At 41.7% G+C, this 24908-nt stretch overlaps 1 protein-coding gene across 4 annotated transcripts in view; it reads left to right on the plus strand.

Annotated features, from left to right (window-relative positions):
* The first annotated feature begins 680 nt into the window (after positions 1-680).
* zswim5 (zinc finger, SWIM-type containing 5) overlaps positions 681-24908 on the plus strand; it is a 30466-nt gene continuing 6238 nt past the window's right edge. The window contains exons 1-9 of one of the 4 annotated variants that reach the window (XM_037275821.1): positions 681-1281; positions 21611-21798; positions 21986-22154; positions 22787-22935; positions 23142-23292; positions 23679-23855; positions 24045-24242; positions 24324-24470; positions 24532-24702. In XM_037275821.1, coding sequence (XP_037131716.1) covers positions 759-1281; positions 21611-21798; positions 21986-22154; positions 22787-22935; positions 23142-23292; positions 23679-23855; positions 24045-24242; positions 24324-24470; positions 24532-24702 — 1873 coding nt within the window. In that variant the 5' untranslated portion in view covers positions 681-758. The remainder of the gene's footprint in view (positions 1282-21610; positions 21799-21985; positions 22155-22786; positions 22936-23141; positions 23293-23678; positions 23856-24044; positions 24243-24323; positions 24471-24531; positions 24703-24908) is intronic. The other 3 variants (XM_037275823.1, XM_037275822.1, XM_037275824.1) reach the window with 3 other exon arrangements.

Below are 24908 nucleotides of genomic sequence, written 5' to 3' on the forward strand. Positions count from 1 at the left end.
TGTTGTCTTCACGGTCTATTATATCATCCTAAACATATTCAAGTCCTAAACACATTTAAAATGGTGATTCAGCCTTGGATCTGAAGTTTCCAAATCCTCTACCTCTGGAAAATTCCTTCAAAGTGCTTCAAATTAGTGGATTGGATGGATGGATGGATGGATGGATGGAGTTATTGATATGTATCAGACACGTGTAGTGTGACTTAAAAACAGTAACTTTGCTATTCATGAGGAGGAATTGTTTTATTTTTCTTATAATAACTCTTAATTTGAATGCACATTTGACAAGCGCGATGATAAATATGAGAAAGGATTTTCTATTAATAAAAGGACATTTTGCATAAAGGAAAACTTGTCACCATTCTCTTTTATGTTACGCTTGTTGAATTGCATCAAAGCACCTCGATACATAGTACGAAGTTAACTTATAGGAACCAGACTAGAATTAACTGTAATTTTTTTTTACAGTCAATACTAAAAATAAATAAACAAAAAAAAAAGACGTGTTTTCTTTTACAGGTTTAGAATAACAGAGATCGGTATTAATCATTGTGTTATTATTTGGGAATGTCGACCTCCTCTTTGAAATGTATTTTACTTTGAAAGATAAAGCAGGAAGTCTTGTCTGCACTCCGTGCAGCTAACGCGTGTGTGTGCGCGCGTGTCTGTGCGTGTATGTGCGCGCGTGTGTGGTCGAGTTCCGGCTGAAACTCTGTCCGCTGCTCACGCTGAGTCTAGTCAGTGTAGATCGGCTCACCATGGCGGAAGGACGAAGAGATCCACCCCATCCTCTCCTGCCCCTACCACCGGCTAGTAAGCGACCCTGCCTACGACCAGCTCCACGGGGTCCTGGCCCTGGGCCCGGATACGGTAGCGGCTTAACCAGCCATCGACAACGTTCCCCGGAGTCCCTCCTGGACTGTGCCGCGAAGGCAGTAGCGGAAAAGTGGGCCTTCGAAAGAGTCGAGGAGCGTTTTGAGCGGATACCTGAACCCGTGCAGCGCCGTATCGTCTACTGGTCCTTTCCCAGAAACGAGAAGGAGATATGCATGTACTCTTCGTTTCAGTGCCGCGTGGCCGGCGAAGAGGGTCCGTCGACGGCTACCAGCGGGGTAGTGGTTGTCGGAGTCGGACCTACAACTACTGCTGGTGGCGGAGGAACTACCACCGGTACGACGACAGTGGGAACAACCGGAGGAGTAGGAACGGGAGATGCACTGCCTTTCCGCCGTGGTATCAGGTTGCTTGACACCGGCTGCGTGGAAAACGTTTTGCAAGTCGGTGAGTGGACATATTTTTTTTCGCTCAACTTTTTGGCTCGACGGACTTTTGCGGCGCGTCCCTGCAAAATCTTTACCGCACACGCTTGATTGACGCACTCTTGTTTTTAAATTCTAAACCCGAGCGTGAGTGAGTAGTTACCGTGTGACATGTGTTTAACTTCCTCGAGCTTCCTAATCGACATTTTTGACTAATAGGCTCATGTCCGCGTGAGACTGGCGATAAGGTTGCTTGCTAAACATAACCGAGCAGCTGCTGTTTAAAAATTGAAGGGTTTCCTATTGTGGCTTCGCTACGCTTTAGCACACTCTCTACCCTTTTGGAATAAAAGTAAGGCGTGTTATGTTTTGGGTCAAGTCAAACACCGCCAAAAGAATTCCAAAATGAGTTAATGTTCACTTTTTTTTTTTTTTTTTTTTTTTTCCCGACGAGCGGAGCTGACTGGAGCCTTCGACGCGCAGCCAAGTAGGGGGAGGCGCGGACGAGTGCTCTTGCTGACAGGCACCGATACAAAAGGACTCAACGGGGCTTTATGTTTTGTTTGTGTCAGTTCCCAATTGCAAGAGTTTTTCCCAAAACTAACCGTTGGTTGGCAGTGCCTTAGCCAAGGAACAAAGACTGTTATTGGGTCTCTTATTATGATTAATCCGACGTTAATCCGTGGAAGAAAAAAAAAAAAAAAGTCCCCCCATCACACGGCTGTGTTTACTCGCTGCTGGTCGGAGTGGACAAAGAGACGCGGACGCCACCGGCGTGGAAAATAGCTTGGTGTTTTCCGCCAGTAGTTTGGCTACAATGTTGAAATGCGTTCTTTGCGTGCGTTCCATAGACGCTTGCCACACAAAAGGCTCACAGTTGAAATGATCGATAAGCGTCTCGCATTTCCAGCACTGCAGAGAGGATGTTTTCAAACAAAGGGCCATTCCGCAAAAGCTCCTTCTCCAACGCCAGCGTCATTAGTCTTTACAGCCAAACGTGAGATTGGACATGACGAAAATGGATGGGATTGAAACTGATGGAGAGTGTGAGGGGGGGGGGGGGCGAAACTGCCTCCTAGTGTTATTGGGCTATTTTTTCTTGTTTGGCCATATGGCGTGAGAGGTACTGGAGCTTGTCTGGGGTTTCATGTTGCCTCAAGGTATCAGGGGAAGCTGCAAACTGTGGCTTCTTTCGGATTGCTGTATCTTATTGCATCTTTTTTAAATGGCCATTGATTCTGCTCCATTACTATCTTGAAACGTGAGACTTGTGAATATGAAAGCGAGATTTACTTTTAGCTTTGTTTAGTGCCATCTGGCTTGATGCACTTGTGCAAGCTTGCGAGATATGATCCGAAAGCGGCACCTTCATTAAAGTGTTAATGTCAGGATAATTCTAGCTGGTTGGTGATTGCTTGTAATCGAGCACCGTATGCAAAGAATGTTGGCGACAGCGAGAAAGGACACTTCCGGTTATCATAAACACCGCCACGTGCTTAAAAGCTGCACAGCATGCCGCTTTGTGCATGTCATGTAGTCATTCAAAACATATTTTGGGGTCAAATAAGTTACATCCCTTCGGGTGTAAACTGACATTTTCACGAACAAAAACAATGTACAGTATCTGAAAGCAAACACCAGCAGCCTTAAATGTCTCTCATCCTCCCCCCAAGGTCAGTCACAGCAGGTCCGCACATGGTTTTGTCTCTCTGTTAACACAAGACCAGTTAAATAGTTGTTTGACGTCAAGATAAGATTTGGCCTGCTCTTCAGTTTGTGGCACATGGTAACCAGTTGCTAACTTTTAGATTTAAATCATGACATTTGGATAAGCTGCCATGCACTATTAACTACTTTTAATACTGCTTTTCACATGCTTCTGTTTACACAATGCATCTTTATTGATATAGCACTTTCACAACAATTTTTGCCGTAACAAAGCGTTTTACGAAACCAAAATAACAAAACAACAGAGTAGATCACATAAAACGTGGGCAATCATGCAAACAATAAATATTCCTCCATATGCGGTTATAGTGGAAAATTGAGAGATTCAGTCTTCCAAGTTGAGGTTCAAAGTGGATCAAAGGCATCTGCTTCAGCTAAGTTTGAAAAGTAAATAATTTGCTGGAGCGTCCTTTGACGAAAGGAACGACGAGAAGGATGGTTTAGTCTTCCACATCCGCACCTTAAAGAAATATTCACACATTCTTTTGCACACTTCAGGTTCAATAGGTGATCACCAAATGACACCTTTATGTCCAAAATGTCATAATAACTATAATTACATTATTCTCTCTTTGATCACAATTTGTTTTCAAAATTACAGGCCCAATCAAAAACCTTTTCTTTTCTTCCAAATTGTACTCTTCAGTCTCCACAAATATCCTGGATGAGCAGTTAGTGTTGCGACTTGGGTGTTAGCGCCTGGTGATTGCCTCAGACCAACTACGTCATTGCATCATGAAGTTAGCCTACATGTGTTGCAGACTTGAGAGTTGGCAAAAATGGCCTGATTTCGAACCAGACGATGAGGCATCGGAAGAGGAAGAGACCCAACAGCTTCAGAAGGACATATCCAAAGTTATTTCTCATATGCTTTGATTTAGCTCTATGATGTTACATCAACCGGGCTTTTAGCAGCCAAGCTAACGACTCAAAGACTTGTATTGTCTCAAATTGCTGAAGGGATCGTCAATAAAATGTTTGCCACATGTTTCGGAAGAGTTGTTTGGGCATATTCGGTTCATAAATGCAAGTGTTTTGGTGGCTTGCTTGGGTGTAGGAAGAAGAAAGAGTGTTTTGTTGTCCTTGATACACTGTGCTACGGAGAAGTTGCTTTGGTTTTGTCAGGCTGTCATGTTGTCCCGTTGTACCTGCTGTACCTGCACAGTTGTTCAACATTGTGAGGGCAGACTTGGCGCTGAGTTAGTGATGTAAAAAAAAGTGGGGTGAGTGACGTTTAAAACGGATTTGCTAAAACAGCCCATGAGCTATGTTGGTCATTTTTCTCACAACTTTGGGAACTTTGTCTGGCATATTTACGATGAAAAACCTCAACAAAAATTATTTCTTGTCAGATAAATAATAGTCAGAATATTGTGACACCACAAAACTAAAGCAGCCGAAAATAGTCCTGGGGAAAGACAGTTCTGGCACTTAATGGTAAGTGAATCAGATTTGAAAACACCTTTTATATGCAGTTCAGAGAATCCTGAACGCACGCACTCTTTGCAAGTCGAGTCTTTTGTTTGTCTAGGTTTAACTGTAACACTGTCTAATTGAAGGGACATGTGAGCTCATCAACAACTTATCAACCCATGTGTAATAATCTAATTCTAGCTCCAAGTCCTAATTAGAATGGTTAAAGCTAAGAGCACTTGTGTATTTACCACCCCCACTTCCCCCAACACGCCACATGTATGACCAGAAGCTCCCTTGCCAGTTATAAAGTCCTCCGAGAGCAGGAGGAAGGGATATTGGGGAGGGAAGGGCGGGTTAGCGGATGGGCGGGGGGGATTCCTCATCTTTGAGTCCAGCTTCAGGATTATTGGGTCATGCTTTGTTAGCCAGCTGCAGAAAAAAACCTTGTTCACAGAAAGGGGGGTAGGAAGGATCTGTGTGCGAATGCATGTGTGTCCCTTCCACGTCTCTGTCTGTAGAATGTTACATAAAGCTGTAATGGGTCCCCAATGCCTTCTGAAGCGACGGTGGCTCTGACAAAGCGAGGCAGCAGACTTGAACGAGATTAAACTATGTGACAGTCAGTCAGGGGGATTTTCCAAGTGCTTCTAAAAGGCTCTAATTCACACTGCCAGGTAGAAAGTGTTATTTTGAACCCAGGTAATGGTTTACCTGTGTCCGTTTTCAAAAGTTGCAAATAGTATCAAAATAACTGCTCTTATTATTTCCTGCTCAATTCTTGGAAGTAGATCTGCTCAGTTTTGCATCTTTCGGCCCCAAAGTGTCATCGTGTGTGCGATTTGATTCAATATTGATTGAAATTCTCAGATTGAGTAAACAGTAATAATACACAAATGAATAATAATAATGAGTAAAAAAAAATATGGGGACAACAAGTAGTGATAGTTCCGTCGACGTCAGTCGCTCTGGAAGCTTAACCGGCATTTTGTCGAGTTCAACCACTCCAGAACTGCTTCCTTCAAATCTGTGGGTTGTCAACGGGCAAATTTCCATAATGGTTCTGAATGTCAGATTTGAAAGTAGACTTTAAGCTCTTTAAGGTTCGACTGCTTGTTTTTGTTGGCATGTTAATGTTTGCTCAAACGCTGCTTGGCATCATAAAGAATCAATATTGCGGAATCGATATTGAATTGTGGATAGAAGTCGCTGAATAGATATTGAAATAGAAAGTTTTGTGATGCATTCATGAATCAATATTTTTATCCACCCCTGCAAGTTGCACAAGTCTGCAGGCACCGGAGGAGGAGTCTTGAAAGTTCAAAGAGAGCAATATTTAAATAGCTTTTTTGCTATTTAAAATATCTTTCTATTTTTGTTGTCTGGTCTGTGCTTTACATTGATGCTCTCAGTGTATTCATCATTAAAATTGCTGAATTGGCACATTTCCTGTTCAAATGCATGGATGAGAAGGAAAGCAAGGTATTTCTCCCCAAGTGCCTCAGGCGACTATTTACACATTAGTCGACGCAGGGCAGTTAGTGCCGTGTACTCTCACACTAGAGACATTACTGTTTCTGTTTATATTGGCAATATAAGTTTTATCACACACTTTGGCAGGTGGCAGCGCTGAGATCCGTTGGTGCAGTGGCTAGAGTGCGGCACTTTTCCACTAAGCTTTTTTCCCCTTTAATTCTTTAATTTAAAATTCCAATTCTTATTGAAAATGGTTGATGGGAAAAATAAAAAGAAATCATATATATATATATATATATATATATATATATATATATATATATATATATAAAATATAGAAATGAATACAGGGACGACCGTATTTTCCGGACTATAAGGCGCACCTAAAAACCTAAAATGTTCTCAAAAGCCGACAGTGCGCCTTATAGTCCGGTGCGCCTTATATATGGACCAAATTCCTAAATTTAAACTGGCCCGAAGCATTGTGTCATGAAATCAATCATAAGTGGCCCGCTGAAGACTATGAATCATGAATCAAAAAGACTATGGATTATTATTTTGTGATTATAAAGTAATTTGTTGCGTCTGGAGTTGAAATAAAAAAGATAAAATGGAGAATGATTTGATTTGGATTAAAAATCTGACATGATGCATTAACGGTGCGCCTTATAGTCCGGTGCGCCTTATATAAGGACAACGTTTTAAAATGAGCCATTCATTGAAGGTGCGCCTTATAGTCCGGTGCGCCTTATAGTCCGGAAAATACGGTAAATCGGAATTAGGCAGCCCTGTACTCAGTGTCACCTGAAACTGTGGCCAGTGTTTGCAAATCCCTCCACATCCACTCCATTTTTCCGGTTAATAACTGTTCTAAAAATATACAGTAATTGCACATGTGCTGGAATAAAGCAAACTCAAGTTCCTCGTGTCCGGTGTTTAGAATCTCTCAACATTGTGTATTTCCCCGCACCTTTAGTGCTTCTATATTCATGGGTGGACGTGATCAATGGTAGCTTTGTCCTTGTAGCTTTTGAAGCAGACATTTGCTGTTGTTCTCAGTTATTGCACCATCCCACACCTGTCTTTTATTAGTTTTGCCTGTGTGTATGTGTGTGTTGTGTTTGAGTGTGCATGTGCGCACATGGTGGTTACACATTTGGCTGCTATCCACGTTTCAGTCAGAGGAAGGCTGGACTTGAAAGGAATGGATGACTCTGATGTTGGATGGTTGTAATTGCCAAACAAATGTGGAGAAAGGGTGCGTGAAAAGACATGGAAGGGAAGGAAATATTTGAAAGGCATGGTATTTGTTAGTTGGTGGAATAAAATCTGTTTTTGAAGAAAGAAAAAAAAATTGTACATTTTGGGTGTTTTCCTCTGTAAAGCATGTTGCCAAATTTGCAATTCAAAAACATCAAACATTGTCAGGCTTTGTATTTGTACTGCATCAGAAGAATTTAATTTTGCCTCATTTTACCGACGCCCAGCCCATTCTCTTGGTGCAATTCATCTGCTTCTATTGATCTATCTACTTGATGGTTGGATAGAAGTCATTCAAGCACAACTCGACTCACAGTTTTCTCTCTTTTGTTGCCCTTCCCAAAATACTCCTGATAGCTTAAAAGCTAGTTTGGCGTCGTGCTTTTTAGAGCAATGGAAGATGATGACATGTAGTCAGCGCCTAAGACGTATCAATTATTCCATCGATTACTCAAGGACCTCCTAGAAATCCCTTCTATTTCTGCTTCTTGGTTTCATTGGTCATCTCTGTTTTCCATTTTTCTTTTAAAAGCTGAACATGTCTTGCTTTATTGTTTTGCCATGGCCACTTGGAAATAGGCAGCAGTCGCTCCCAGATGTCACCCACAGATAGTCATCACTCTTCTATTGAGAACACATGCACGCATACAAGTTGTAGTTAATGGCTGTCTCCATTGTGCTTCCTCAAGATCCTCAGCACTCGTAACAACAGTGCTACTACTATTACAGCCACGACTGACGAGTGCCCATAGGAGCACATTGTGTTGGAAGCATCCATTGTAGATACATTAGAAACTATTTCTATACATTGACTTTCAGCCAAGGAGATGGTAATCAAAATATAATGTACTTCCTTTTTTGGTTGCAAATGTGCACATGATCATCGAGTGTGCGCATGTCTCTCAACTACAGTTTTTCTTCCTGCCAGATGAAAGCATGCTGTATTTAAAATTAAGTGCACTATTCATCATCCCTGGCCTCCTCCAAGTGTTCAGACTTTTATCATTAGAATTGATTTGATCCGGCCGTCTTGGTCTTTTTATTTTACATTTACTTTAGTTCATTTTGTATAAGAAAGGCGCATGTTGGATTAAAAAGCTTTACAATGGTATTCCTTGAAGACAGCATCTCCATTTATGGTGATTCCTTCTCTCTGTGTGCATTAGTAAATTGGTGGGCTGGTGTGAATGCATTGTTTTGTGCCATTTTCATTCACATGCACTCTAATATAAATGAAAATAAGCCTTAGCCACTCCATTTTTATCCATGTGTAAATTGTCATTGTCTGTGCTGCACCGTCACTCTCTGAATGGCTAAGTGACCAAAGCGCTCATAAATTACTGCTGTGAAAGAAAATATTAGTTTCCAAAACAGTTTGGTTAAGTTCTTCAGGCTCATTTTTTATTATGATGTATTTATTTTGTATTCTTGTTTATGTATTCTTTATTATTATTTTATATATGGACTAAGTCTACTCACATTTAAATATTGCTTAAATATGAAAACAGCGACACACACAGACATCATGACACACACGTTTGCACTTGTTAAAGAATAAACTTGTTTGCCCCTTGCTCCAAAAGTGTGCTTTCTTGCCCCATCTCCGAACTCCGCCATGATTGTTCACATCTGCTTGTGTGAGTCGCGTGCCAGACATACGGACATATACCCCATATACACACGCTGCGTTATTTCATCTGTAGAGATAGAAAATAATGTGAAAATGAGAAATGTACTCAGGTTTGGCTAGCTATGGTGGGGAAGATACTTCCTGCACTACAAGATTCCTTGTAGATATAGCAAGAGCTCGCACAGAACAAAAAACAATGACTCGTTTGAAGGAGGAACTCGATCGGCAGTTTACACGAGACATGATTTGGGTTCGAAAAGGGGGTAACCAGGCCGTCTCATTTGACATACCCAAATAAGGGCATATTTGGGTTTTGATGTGCTTTTAAAAACACAAATAATTCCAGGTTTTAAAAGGTTTAAGGAGATGTTAGTCAGCCCTTCATCGTTTAGACTCCCCACTTCACTATGAGTCACGTTCAAATGTGTTTGGTCATGTTGGTCTGTATAAGTCATATATATAAGTTTCTGGTTTCCGTCAGTTATTTCCACACACACACGTGTGTGTGTGTGTGTGTGTGTGTGTGTGTGTGTGTGTGTGTGTGTGCATGCCACTGTCTCTTTCACGCCTGCCTGCCAATCATGCCACTTTGTGAGTTTTTGTCGTGGTTGTTTTACTACAGCCCATCAGGATGCGTTCTCACAGAGAAAAGAATGGTAAGATAACTGTAGAATGGAGCACATGAAGGGATGATGATAAACAAAAATCTTTTTTTTTTGGAGGGGGGTTGGGTGAGAATTGACAGACACTAAGAGTGTGAAGTATGGAAGAAAATGGAGGGAGATTTAAAGAAGGTGTGAAGGAAGGAAACAGGCGCAAAATGAGCTGAAAGGCAAATGCAGAAATAAACACAAGCAACTTGTCACCTCTGGCTCACACACATCTACACACAAACACACACACACACATGCACGCTCAAAGCCAATGGGAAGGGAGGGTCCTCATTACACTCTCAGCAGTTCATCACACGTTTGTGTGTGTGTCAGTATGTGTGTGTGCTGTGGTAGTGGGCTTACAAGGTGTTCTACAATGGGGGAGGATGGGCATGCCCCAAGAAAAGAAGGGAATCAAGCCAAATTGATCGGAGCAGTCAAGTGCACTAACCCCCCCCTACACGTTCAGCATGATTAATGTGGTCAACAGTCATGAGGATCTGTCTGGTTGAGACCTTCAAGCATGGGCCATATAGCAAATTTTGGCTGTCGGTTAGGCCCTCTTAAATTGTTTACCCGGCGGGGCAGAATAAACCTGTTTGCGGGCCAACTCCAACCTGCGGACCGAACATTTGAGCCGGTCTGTACTTTTTTAGGACCGGTAAAATTATTGTTCGTTCTAAGAGTGCTGCGGTAAGCGAGAGCTGGCAAAACGTACTCTCAATTAAAAATAGCGTCCAGATGGAAAATCACCATGACATACCGTATGTCTTTTACCTTTGATTTTTACCAAGGGCTGTCCATTTCCATTTTTTTTTTCTACTTAAATTGCTAACTAATCAAGTCAAGAAAAGTGTCAGTGCGATGGTGCTGGGTATGGCAGCATGCTGATTTTGATGGAACGCATTTGTGCATATATGTCTGAAGTGCTCCTGTTTTTTCTGTCCCCATAATTGCTTCTGTTGCAGGACACCGTAGACTTAGCATGGCGCACCTACCAAGACAATTTCAGTCGGAAACCGGTGGTTCTTTTGTGTTTCATTGTGGGAATACTCAAAGACTATGATCAGCCATTGTCAAATACCCATTGTTTCCTTTCATCTGTCCTCCTTTTCTCCACCTTTTCAATTCACTCTAATTTTAATCAAAATGGCCTAGATTCTTCACAAGATTCTCTTCCCCAGAGGTCACCTGATATGTGAATCAACACACGCAAAAGCTTGTTGTGTTAGGGAAACATTTGCCTGTCCGGTATGGCGTATGCAACCATTTAGGGGTTTAACATCCATGTTAACATTTGAAACTGTTGCCAGGTGACCATTTCAACCGTCTCAATAGATGGCAGCACAAACGGATGAATGCTTTTAATATTAAAAGACTACAAAGGCGAGAACAAGTCATTTTTCTAAAAGTCAAGCCAGGCCATGCAAGGCTTACCTTGACCATCTCAGTGCCACTGCTTTACTTTCTTTTGGCAGTTAACAATGGGGACACGAGGAGCCTCCAAGTATGCGCTCACTTGCCTTTCATGCAGAGTATTTCCAGGGCAGCATCTTTGCCAGCTCTTTTCATGAATGCATTTCTTATTGGGACATAGATAACAGGATTAGTGTGCCAAGTGCCCAGGAGTCAGCAGAGAAACCCTTTAACCCTCTTCACATTTTGAAGACAATAGCTCTATATATCTGTGTATGACTTTGTGCTTGTGTCCTTGCCAGATGGGACCAGTACTTTTTTTTTTTTTTGAGCTAAGAAAAGCAGCACAAATGCTCCAAGCATCACACCACACTGGTTTGTTTCCTCTTCCCCACTTAACTGGCCTTTGAAATAAAAAATAAAAAAATCATTTAATTTTCAAGGCTTTTGATATTTACAGCAGCCTTCAGTTGCTTCTTCTTATCTTGTCCACCACTTATTAACTTAGTGGGCTGATACAGGAAGGATGTTTCCATCCAGTCTTCCTCTGTTGCCCCCTTTCACTTTTTTTTGGGAGAAATCACTAGCATGCATGCGAGGAATGCAAACTCATACCCCCAACCCCAGCCCCCCGACCCCCCAACACAATACGCGGACGCGCACACGCACGCCCGTCCAGTTTTGCAGTTCATTGTGTTTGGCACGTGGCCACTATATTCCTTAGTTACACAGACATAACGCATGCGTGCACACGCACGCAGACATCACACTCAGCCCCCGCCTGACTCCTGCCTTGGCAGACAGCTTCCTGCTGAGTAAGCCGGCCTGCACCCCCCCCCCCACCCCTCGCTTGCACTTTTTGTACTGGTTGTTTCTTTTCACACAAGCCCTTCATTGCATCCCTTTGGTCTTATTTCATATGAGCACAACTTGTTAAGAAGCTTTCTTACCCTGTACACCTGAGGCTAGGTAATGATATCCAAATATGTGATATCACAATATAATCCTCACAATAGCATGGTTATCACGATTTTATGCGGTCGGTGATATTGATGGTGTATTTAAAAAAAAAATAAAAAAGAGAGAGCTCATATTAAAAAGAAGCACAACAGTATTGTATTTTTGGGCAGCAGTGACAAAGAAATAAAATTGCCAGGCAGTTTATTATCATCATGCCATTATATCACCATCATCATTTTATTATGTCGTATTGTCAGAAAAGTAATATTTTGGACAAAGAGTGATAACTGCTGCCGTATGAGCAGTTTGAGCTGGCCAAAAACATCTCTAGTCATACTAGTCAGTATGGTGATCTTACATGTTTGGATGCTACTACAGTTTTTTCCCCCCCAGCCCTCATCAGAGTCTCAATTTTCTGTTTTTTGTTCCAAGGATTAAAGAAGGGACATCTTGTCGTGCATCTTTTCACTGAGATCTGATGAAAAGAACCCGTTTCAAGTGTTGAGTGCTGTGCTTTTCTTTACACCTGAGAAGAGTGGGCGGCATTGTCTGTGCACATAAATGTGTGTTTTATTGTCAGGCCAAAGACAAGCAGGATTTGGCTGTGCCAAGTGGTACCAAGCCAGTTGGCTGTCACTCACACTTTTGTTTTGTGTTGTGTTCTGTATTCAGCCCACAGCACACATTGTTGTGAAGAGGCTTTCACTTGCTTTCCCCTTTTGCTTTTGTTTGTATGTTTTATGGGACTGACATTGATCAAGGGAGAGAACTCGAAATGTGAGTTTCAATAGATAGATGCTGTGCACGCGTGCGTAGTTTTGTACCGGAACAAAATATATTTTTTTAAAAAGTCGGAGTTGCAGGAGTCACCAACCATTTTAAGTCTCAGCGGTACAGATTTAATACTGCCATTTTGAAAGCCCCCCTTTGAAATAACAAATTTGCTCAAATGACCATTAATAATGTTACTATTAATGGTAAACATATTTCATGAATTATTATTGCGCTATGTGATTTCTCATAAAAATTTGGAAACAGATGTAACACTTTGTGTCTATGACTTTTTGCCAGCCTTTACATTTTCTAATGATCACTTATACAAAATTCCTAGAAAATCCCAGTGTCCCATCACTGGGAAGCTGTTTTTAGAGCAGGCTTACAGGCTACCCATGTGATCCATGGGTTGGTGACCTCTGGCATGGACATTCGGTCCAGGTCGCTTCAAGATCATTGTTGCCCAGTAAAAATGATTATTTATTATGTTATTTGTTTATTTATTATTTATTCATCACTCTTATTTATTCATTGTTTGTGCCTTCTTGTTTTTATTTTTTGTGTTGTTTACTTGTATGTATATTGTGTACTATGTCTTGTCACCGTGGGATAGTGAGAACGTAATTTCGATTTCTTTGTGTGTCTTGCCATGTGAAGAAATTGACAATAAAGCAGACTTTGACTTTGAAAATGCATTGAGCCATAATCATAAAAATTTGTCTTTAGAAATGAACGTTCGATTCTACAGTAACAATCGGTGTAAGTCATAATCATTACTTTCACACCACAGCAAGCAAACATGGCTGGGAAATGATTATCATACCATCCACCCACCATCCATCCACTCTCATGGTTTCATGAGTTAAAATCCACACATGTCCAAATCCTTGCTCAACACATTCATAATACAAGCAAGAACAAACCGCAGTAAAATTCCACATTTAGAATTGTGAAGAGTTTTTTTTTCATTGTGCTTATCTGCGTCATTAAGATTATGGGAATACTAGCTGACTTTGCACAGGCTTGTACTTCTCTTCATTAACGTTCTGATTCATCCAGTGCAAGTAATAAGAATTCAGCCCTGCATTGTTTGCAAGTCTTTCATCAGTTCATTGTCAAGTACAGTTGAGAGTGTTCGGTTTGTTTCTGTCACCCACAATATTTATACAGGAAAAGGAGATTCATTCAAATATGCAATGTGTCTAATATAAGGGGTGCACGTAAAAGGCAATAGAGGTGTTTTTAGCGTATAAATCTAATCAAAAAGTCCGTGTTGACGTCTTGTGTTGATCCACAGGATGCTAAGGGAAAAGAAACGGACCTGAATGTTTCCTCATCAGGTTTCATTAACCATCCCAGTGAGTGAGTTCTTTTGCTTTCTTCCAGGAATTTGAATCCTGGTTTGGTTCATTTACAAAAGGAGTAGCCACGGTGGTCTATGCACACTAATATTGTGGGGTGATTTAGGAGCTAAGTTTTGTCGACACGGCTATGACAAAGGTTCTTTTGTTAACATAACAAAATCGTGAAGGCTTAACAGGCCTAGCTCAGGGGGATTCCACTTCACATTGTTGTGAACACAGTGATGACTTGGAGACTAAAACGGTGTGATCTTTTCCTGTCATATTTATTGATCATAAACCATAAATGGTAGCAGCGCTAGAATGATATAAAATGGGTCTGGCTTGCTAAGCTTGCATTTTGCCCTTTGCCATTTTAAGCAAATGTATAGGTTTTTTTTTTTTTGGTTATAACTTTTTTTTTTTTTATTATTATTGCTGACAAACTTTTGCTACACACTCCAACTGATGCATCTGTATTGTAGTGAAAATGAGGGAAATGAATATTTAATTTGCAAGGCAATTTGTGGAGAGAAATGTTCTGAGGAACAATATCTATTCCCTATTGAATGTTGTCAAGGTTTCTCTCTCAACACACTTAGCAGTTATGTATTCGTATGAGGGTGACAGACAAACTCAATGAATGTCAGGCATTTGGAAGTATTTTCTTTTGTGAACTCAAGGCTTCTAAACGGCATTGTGTAGCATTGTTTACCAGCCTCCGCCATCTTTGTTCCTTTTGTGTGTGTTTGTTTGTGTGTGTGTGTGTTTGTGTGCGTGTGTGAGTGCGCGTCTGCGTGTGCATCCTTCTTTGTTGAATCGTTGTGTGAGAGTTGAGCCGATGTGTCAAAAAATATCACAATTTCTTTTTTCCATATCCTGTTTTAAAGTATCTGCACTGAAGAAACTAGAAATACTTCAAAACATAGTAAATAACAAAACAAATTAAACTAAATAAGATGAAAATATAAATATAGATAAAAATAAGGGTAGAAAAATGTCAAATAACAGGAGAACCAGTGCTTTTGCAGGTATGCCGGACCCAAAATACACAAATTGCCCCCTTGGGGAAAATGAAAACAATGTAAACAAATGTCAACTTTATTTTGGGCGTGCGTGTGCTGTGACGACTCAGCTCGCATTTTCATTCTTACCTTATAATCACTTGACTGGCACTTCTTTAAACGATTAAACAGATTTGTTGTATTGCCGTTTTTTTGTGGGCACTGACCGCCGACACCTTGCAACATCAGCGTCACTTTGGAGATATCCGAACCAACGCCACACAACCGGAATTGAGTGACTTCGAAGGATAACTCCAAGTCATGGCTGACATCCAATTTGCTGCGAGAAATACGCACACACTTGATCAGATTAACCTCTAGCATGACTGTCTGCCACGTCAGCTCCTCCGTGTGTCTCAAAGCAAGAAAGCAGCAAAAGAGAGAAACCTGGAAATTAAAGATGGTGGACTAATAACATGTGATTATTACTACAGTGGTAAAGCTGCAGTGTCCCGAGCTGCTTTAAGATTAACACATCTTCAGGGTACATGAGTTGAAAGGGGGTCCTCTTAATCTGGCAAGAGTGGCGTCATAATGCATTCAAGCTGATTTGGTAATGCCCTTTGTGTGCATTTTAATACTGTCTCTGTAATACACACACGCACACACACACTCAAATCCCCCTTTGGTTTGGGCCCCATCCCCATATGGTGGTGGGGCTTGATGAGAGCTCGATGAAGTCAACCAGAAGTCCCTACCCCCTATTTGAAAGTGTGTGTGTGAGAGAGGGCATGTGTGGATTTCCAGGTTATATGTTGGCTTGCAAGCTGTTTTCATTACATTTCATTAATGATTCATTTCATGCGTGATTGTGCAAAGCTCGCCATGATCAGATCTGCAGGGGTGGAGTCTAATCCGTAGGTGGAAAGGTTCCTAACCTCAGACATGCAGATGGTCCCACCACACCATAAACGTCATGACCTTTTTGTTCCACCAAAATGTTGAATGGAAATAAACTTGAACAAAACTACAACCAATGTTTTTCTTGCTAGCTGCAGAGGAAGTAAAGAGTGTCCTGAAAAATCAATAGTAATTATCTGCTCTGTCTTTTTTTTCACATGACAGTGACGTACTATTACTACATTGTTAATGTGCGGACAGTATACTGCAGTAGTCAGGTGCACATTTTATACTATTTATACATACACATTCTTTACATGCCTTTCAAGTAAAATTCAATGGGACCATGACAAAATGAAATTATTTTGGTCTTTTTTCATTAAATCCATGGTGGTTGTAGTAACCAAGAGAATAAGTTGAACACGTGGCAGCAAAGAGCTTTTTAACATGCACCGCAGACAAAGTTGTTGTGAGAATCAGGGACAAGATTAAATCGTGTACGTCAGGGGTGCCTAACCTTGTTTACCCCAGATCTAGTGACGCAGTAGTGCAATGCCGCGGTTCCACATTGATTCATTATTGGCAGTAGATATGTGTAACCAGTGGCGTTCTACTCTTGTGGTCTCCACCGAACTAGGGGATCAAACTAACAAATGAGTTTTAACTTTTGATACAACATCATGCGGCAGTTGAAAATGACACTGGTCAGTCAAATAATGGTTTTCATGATGTCAGATTTGTCGGTGTGTAGGCGGACCAGAATTTGGTGCCTTATGGACCTTACAGTCAGCCAGTGTCTGCAAAAACGACAGCTTTGACACTATGGACCATGTTATCGACAAATGACGTGGTCAAGGTCTTGTGTGGACCCGCGGTCAATTGCGGTTGTTCAAAGAGATGATATGTTTGGTCACGTGGCTGTTCTTTTCTTGTGGAAGCTGGCTAAAATCTGATGTCTTATATCTTGCGAGGTTGTCACTTTGATAGCAAACGAGAATTTTCAAGCCCGAACTTGCAAGATAGCCAAACAGAGAGCCCAGCTTCACTAGCCAATAAAGAGCAAATGAATGTTGGCTCTGGATTTATTTAGCCTTGAGTTAACAGGATCTCCACAAACCGGTGAAAGGACAGCTTTTGGCATACACACTCACATGTCCTTCGATTGATCTTCACCCGAAGTTCAGCTTCACGTTCTACACAATGTGTTTGTGTGTGAGCATGGCGGCTCTTATCAGACTGCACCTTTTGAGCTCTCGTGGAAGCTGAAAGCAGCGTTTCAGCTATTTCCTCTTAAAGTGGCATTCAATGCTGTTATGCACACCCTTTACAATACAATGCTTTGAATTGACCAAGTGAGTCCTTTGACAGCAGAATGTGTGCCTGTCTTGAATTGAGGTGCTTTGGCTCTCTGCTTGTATGGCTTCCTTTCAAATTAGACGGATAAAATCCTTGATTGAATCTTAGATGCAGGCAAGGAAAGGATGCCATACCTTCCTCCTTACCCCTTGTTTACCTTAAAAGCAGCTGTAGGTGTGTGTGCACTTAAAGCACTCTGTCATATCATTCTGATATTGGTTCTTTACGACAAAACTATTTTTATTCCTAACCTGGCCAGTCAGGTGGGCAATTCGCTGACTTCCACCTGTTTCGCCAGAGCTGTATTTTGGGTCGTTTGCTTTTTTTTTTTTTTTTTTTTTTTACACTGACACATAAGATGAAAGGCACTTAATTAACCTGCCATGAACCCCAACCCCAGCACCCCCCCTCACTTTCCCCTGTTGCAATAGAAAAGAGAAAATCAGGTAATCAATTCAGTGAAAACATGACAAATGAGTCCCTGCGGTTACTGAGTTTGTGTGCGTGTTGGGGCAGAGCTGTTGGGAAATCACAAATGAAACAATCTGGTTGTTATCGCATCAGCAAACAGCGCAAAGAGGAAGGGATGGATGACTGAATGATGGATGGATGCATCGATGGATGGGCAGAGGGAGATGAGGATTCAGTGTGGCCAATGTGTATTTGTGCATATGCACGTCTGTTGTGCACAGATAGATGGCTGATTGAATACACGGCCATGTGGGTGTCTGCGTGAGTGGGAGCGTGCAAAAAGGGGTGCTGTGTTAACCTTGGAGCTGTCAGAACAGATGGGAGATGGGAAGGGCTGCAGGGGATACGTTTGCTGCTGGAGGGGGATGGATACCAGGGCATGGAGCTGGGAGGGCTAAAGGAGGAAGAATGGGAGACAAGGTTTGTGTGTGTCCTTGACTACTACACAAATCATAAAGGAATGACTGAAGCGTGCAAACATTCACGCAATAATTGTATTTGCAGTATAGTACATATTTACAACCTCTCAAAATCCTGGGTTCAAACAGAAAACAAAATATTACTTCGTCCTGCGCGTTTCCTGTGCGTTTGGTAACTCCAGGAAAAGATGACGTTTGAACATCACTAGTCAAACTGCTGGGTGGTAATTGTGCTAAAACGATATATCATGACATGTATATGTGACTCAGAATGAAAAAAAAAAACATAAAAAGGAAAATATTACATTCTGGATTCATTTTATGCCAAAACTTGATACAGTGTACAATGAATCAAGAACATATGCAAAGTGCATAGTGCATAGCCAAAAAAAAAAAAAAACAAGTTCATGCCATGAACATTACCGTATTTTCCGGACTACAAGGCGCACCTAAAAACCTAAAATTTTCTCAAAAGCTGACAGTGCACCTCATAGTCCGGTGCGCCTTATATAAGGACTAAATTCCTAAATTTAAACTGGCCCGAAGCATTGTGTCCATGAAATCAATCACAAGTGGCCCGCTGAAGACTATGAATCATGAATCAAAAAGACTATGGATCATTATTTTGTGATTATAAAGTAATTTGTTGCGTCTGAAGTCGAAATAAAAAAAGATAAAATGGAGAATGATTTGATTTGGATTAGAAATCTGACATGATGCATTAATGGTGCGCCTTACAGTCCGGTGCGCCTTCTATAAGGACAAAGTTTTAAAATGGGCCATTCATTGAAGGTGCGCTTTATAGTCCGGAAAATACGGTAATTACGTTTTATATTTTTTATCCAGTGTTTTTCCGTCATCTCTCTTGTAAAAGCCGACGAGTCTCTTGTGAGACAAAACTTGCCGGTGGGTCTTAGCATCCGTTCTTCTTGGCCAACCACTGCTTCCACCTACTTTGCACCTTGCGATAGTGTGTTGTCAAAAAATATCCATATTTACTGTCAGTGTATCGGTTATTTATTCCAACAGAGGGCCGCAACAATATATTGTATTATTGATTTTCTTTTTTCCCCCCTGTCTTCAAACACCAGCGACCGGGCAAATAAGCAAATTTGCCCCCATGCAATGAGACGCATCATCCTCGACACTCGCCAATCCGCGTGAATTGCATCGGTTTTAAAATTCAAGTTTGCTGGAGCTATATGGAATGTGTTATGTTTTTGTGGAACCTTGGGGAAAATCAATGGATTATTTATTTGGAATTTGAAATGAGTGGGCTGGGTTTGTCTGTGGGGAGGCATTAACGGAATAAGGCTGCTGTCATTTAAATGTGTCTATGCATGTGCGTGCACATACATATACTTTGGCTCACCGCCCGGCTCCATTCTCCCAGCTGATTAGGGTTAATGGCCTATGAGCATGAGCAATTGTTTGCCTCCTCATTGGTTGACTTGCTGTGGGGTGGGCGGGGTTTTCACTGTGTGACAGATGGCGGCGCTGTGTGCGCAATCGTGGATGCACAATGGAAAGATGTACAATGGCGGCTGTTGTCTTCCACTCCCCCACTCCACGCTCACATTTTATTGGTTCCTTACTAGTCTATATTTCTTGGACGTAAATGTTCACATGCATTCTGGACGTATGTCAATATGCATTACTTTTTATTTCAAGTGAAACGAAAAGTTTTTCGCGAATGTGGATTATTATGTGTGGAGAACTGAAAGCACACAACGATAAACACTTTGTTGGTGAGATGTCAGCAGCACACATAACGCAAGAGCAAAAGCGTGACACCGAGTTGCATTTTCCCTTTCGGATTTAACTGCATCTTTCTATGCAGCACACTCATAAATCACCTTTGATCAAAATTAATACGCTGCCTGCAATTTAAAACAAAATAGCAGTCTGCGTGTTGTGTGAGAGATTAATGATATCTTCTGTGAATATCACTGGCTTTTTTTTTTTTTTGCCACTAAATTTTGGTCCTGGCATTTAGAACAAAAGCAAGCAGGCTTTGAAAGGTTGTTTTGTGTGCTGTGTTTTATGTCTGTATGTACATGTACACGGGCTGCCGGATGCAGCATCCTCTTTTTTTTTTTTTTTTCTTTTTAAATCAAGTGTCATTGCATCCCCATCTGCTGAAGACACACTGTTTCTCTTAACCACACATTGAGGAGCACTCACATGAGAGAGTACCCAGATAAGAGGGAGCTCTTGTAGTATAATTTGAGGTAGCAACAAACGCTTCATGTTTCAGACACACAATAGTTTAACAATCTGAATTTGTCACTCAGGATCTTTTAATTTTTTCCCCCAGCATTTTAAGTCTTATCCCTCCAGCTACGAGTTTACAAAATGGCGAGTCCATACAACACGAGCGGAATCTTTTTCCAATAAGCCAGTAGCGGTGAACGTTGGCATTTTTTTATCAACACATTTGAAATGTTTGGAAACTTCCACAAAAATGGTCGAAATGGTTTGCTTGGAGGTTTTCTATCGTCTGGACTGATAGCAAGTGTTGCACACAGGCTATGTCATGTCCGTTGGCGATGCAAACAAGATACTTCCTCATTTCACTCCACGCCTCTCCTTTCAAGGCCATTCTTTTCTGCCTCGTCTTTCTTTCTGTAGAGAAAAAGGCTCTGCTCTTATTTGACACAAACGAGTTGGAAAAGTGGTGTGCTAAAGAAAAGATTGTCACTGTCATTATGGAAAATGGTGCAAGCCTCTGAGCTCTTGTTTGTTTCTGTCCATCTTTTCTTATCACTGTTTCTTTGCCACAATGAATGATGTTTTCAGTTGATTGTATCGCAGGGTGTGACAGCTTTCTTGTGTGTGCGCTCACAACATTTGGTCGGGAAAAGGAAAGCCTGTTGAGGGACTTTGCCCAGGAGATGGCTTAGGGAAGCCCTTATTATTCATCTGTACCATGCTGGCTCATACCCCAGATTTTAATTGTCGGGGTGGATTTGGGGGTTGGGTCATGTTATGGTTTGGGCGTGTGTAGGTTTGGGAAAACAAGATTTTTGCACATTTCCCTTTGCCACGGCCCAAAATAAGCTCATCATTGCCTTTCAGTTTACTCCCGCTTCCTCCCTCCCCATCTTCTTGCTGACTGTCTGGCTCTAGATAAAGCCCGGAGGTTGTTGTAGGCTACAAGCTAATTTGTACACATCTTACAAATATTTACAATACAAATGTGACCAATCGCCGTCTGTTTTAAATGTGGCGTCAAGTTACTGCTTACGGGTTCGCCCTTGTTTCGTCCCTTATAACATCACACACAGCCTCAAGTCAAGTCAAGTCAAGTCAAGTTTATTTGTATAGCCCTAAATCACAAGCAGTCTCAAAGGGCTTCACATAGACAAAAATTTACAATTATTCTCAAAGCATCCCCTGATCTTAAGCTCCCAAAGCCTCAAGACAAGTTATTTCTAAAACTATAAAAGTGAGGGGGAGATGTTAAGTTATTGTGGAGATGTTTTATTTCTTTATCACAATAGAAAAGACGCCAACTAATTATTCTATTGTCTACCTTCTTTCTTGTGCAGGGTTTCATCTGAGTGGCACGGTAACTGAACCTGCCACCACATTGGAACCAGAGGTCACCCACAAGGTGGCCATCAGCTTTGATCGCTGCAAGATTACCTCTGTCACCTGTAGCTGTGGAAATCGGGATATTTTCTACTGCGCCCACGTGGTGGCGCTATCTCTGTACAGGATCCGCAAGCCTGAACAGGTAAAATATACACATAAGCCAATTATAAGACGACATTCTGAACAGGTGGAACAACTTTATAACCATAACAATGCAATGTAAACAAAAGCTGGACAAACAAAGCATACCTTGTCAGGCACACATAACAAAGACTTAAAACTAAAATGGGAGACATATTTATATCCTGTCACTTGTGTGTATGTTGCAGGTGAAGCTTCGATTGCCCATCTCAGAAACCTTGTTCCAAATGAACAGAGACCAGTTGCAGAAGTTGGTCCAATACCTGATCACAGCCCACCACACAGAGGTCTTGCCCACCGCTCAGAAACTGGCCGACGAGATCCTCTCATCTAACTCTGAGATCAACCAAGTTCACGGTGCGCCAACCTAGTCTTCCTCACGTGTCTGTTTGGAGAGAAATATTCGAAACTATTCTCTACGGACGTACATTATGGATATAGCAAACTCGAAACACCCTACAATACAATGATTTTTTTTTTCTCCTCAATTTGGTCTCCCTCTGTTAATGTTGACATTCGGCAGTTTAGCAAAGCCACATCGTGCTTCCTGTCTGTGTTTAACAAGAGAACAGGCCATGGAAGCTGTTGATCCACATGGAAGGCTTTAATTGAGGAATGTTGCTGGTTTGTTTCCTACAGGCAGATTGAAATTTGTGGTTTTAGTTGCTCAGCTTCTTTCTTGATCAAAGTAACCCCTGCCCCTTTTCCAAATTGGATGTAGAAACACATGCAGAGAAGGAAAAGGAAAGCAAAGTTGTGCTGGCAAACTTCCTGCTGCAGAAATCAAAATAAACACTGAGTTCCACATTTTGTTTAGTTCACTTTGCAGCACTTAGCAAGTCCTGCATGAGCGCGGGAAGTCTAATGTTGTTTTCGACAGAGCCTCTTTTGAAATCAATTTACCATGCTCTTGACCTGTTTCGTAGAAAAACCTTTTTATCAGCATGTCTCTCATGATGGCCTGCTTTTTTTTTAATCATTTTATTCAGGTGCTCCCGATCCAACTGCCGGCGCAAGCATTGACGATGACAACTGCTGGCATCTGGATGAAGATCAAGTCCGGGAACAAGTCAAGCAGTTTTTGTCCCAGGGAGGATACTACGGTTCTGGGAAGCAGATCAACTCCATGTTTGCTAAGGTACATTTTGCTCTGCTTGATTCATGTCAGTTTTCCTCCCAACTTTCTCTTTAAATGCACTAGTAAGCAGCCTGAAGACACAGAAGATAAAATTATATGCTATATTGTTGTGCAAACCATGAAATACCACCCGAGTACTGACACTTAGACATGAATGACCGCTGATTCCAAAATGTGACAACACTTATCTTTTTGGGGATTTCTAGGTGCGTGAGATGTTAAGAATGCGTGACTCCAATGGTGCCAGGATGCTGACGCTCATAACAGAACAGTTTATGGCAGACCCTCGGCTGTCACTATGGAGACAACAAGGCGCAGGCATGACGGACAAATGTAGACAACTTTGGGATGAGCTGGGTAAGTACAGTCAGTGAAACCTTTTTGTAGTTTCTCTCTGTCTCGGCCTTTCTTTGCCTCATGGAATAATGAAGCCCTTAAATCAATAAAGCTGCTCAGCTTCTGTGCAATCAATCTGAGCATTTAGGAGGTCAACGAGAACACTTCCTGGGTGAGCGAGTGTGATCATGACATGCATCTGAAACAGAAATAACACTCCTTTGACAAAGACTGAAAAAAAAATAGCAGTATTGACACGTTTGACAAAATCAGACATTGTCTTGTTTTGAAATGACATTAAAAAAATAAAATAAAATCAGGCTTTTTTAAAAATGTGTTGTTGTTTTTTACACTATTTTAATCACTCAAAAAGCATCGACTATAAATTGCTGACTTGACTGCTCTAGGTGCATTGTGGGTGTGTGTGGTGTTAAACCCCCACTGTAAGAGTGAGGAGAAGAGCAGTTGGCTCATGCAGCTGAAGAAGTGGAGCGACATGGACGTGTGCCCGCTGGAAGATGGCAACTATGGTAGCGAGCTCCCAAACATTACTAATGCTCTGCCGCAGAGCAACCTTGCACAGGGTCAGTACGCAAACACACATGCAGTCCAAGATACAGTAGTCATTCATAATCAGGGGGCACTGATAGCCCTGAAAATACTGTACAAGTTCTGACAATACATATGAATGTTTGATACCAACTATACATGATAATGCCATTATCAACAACAAATAATACTGCCTAGTGCTAAGTGTGTGTTTTGCTTGTCAGACTCTCTGTCCAGGCCAAGGAGGACTGTGTTCAGCCGGGCGGTCGAGGCTTGCAACCTCCACTGGCAGGGCAGCCACCTTCAGAGAATCATCAGCAGCGATTACTACATGTCTCCATCATACCAGAGAGACGAGGAGAGTCTACTGTTTAATCCACAGGGTCTGCCCCTCTGGCTCGGTACGCGTACACACGCACACAGTGAGTGAAGTATGTCAAACATTGAAAATGTTAATCAATGACCAGTGGTGAATTTCTGCGCGTCTCTTGTCAAACATACAGATCACGTACCGACGGCATGCGCTCGTGTAGATGCCTTGCGTTCCCATGGTTATTCCAGGGAAGCCTTGCGACTGGCAGTGGCCATCATCAACACGCTCCGTCTATTACAACAGCGTGAGATGGATATCTATAAGCATCAAAAGAAAGGTAATGCACACGCAACCACACACACAAATACTCATACTCATTCTCTTTTTTATCAATACAGGGTTCCATTCAATCTGTTCTTGTCCATCCCCAGATCTTCTTCAAAGGGGCGTGACTACCACCACAAACCTGGAGGGTTGGGTAGGACATCCTCTGGACCCCATTGGCTGCCTGTTTACAACACTCACCGAAACGTGCCGAGTCGACGACGACAGCACTATGGACACCGGAGGTACTAAATCATTAACACAAACTGGTCGTATTTAGGTTGGTAAATCTTGGCAGCTCCTAGACAACATCGTATTGCCAGTTGACCCCCCCACTTGTACCACCATCCTTTTTGCTGTGTCCCTCTCGGTTTTTATTGTTCCTGGAAGGCTGCTGCTCATTTACTCATTATCCCAATCGTAGTCAGGGGGTTGAACATGTGGACCTTTG

The sequence above is a fragment of the Syngnathus acus genome, chromosome 17 (genome assembly GCF_901709675.1).
Source record: "Syngnathus acus chromosome 17, fSynAcu1.2, whole genome shotgun sequence".
NCBI lineage: Eukaryota > Metazoa > Chordata > Actinopteri > Syngnathiformes > Syngnathidae > Syngnathus > Syngnathus acus.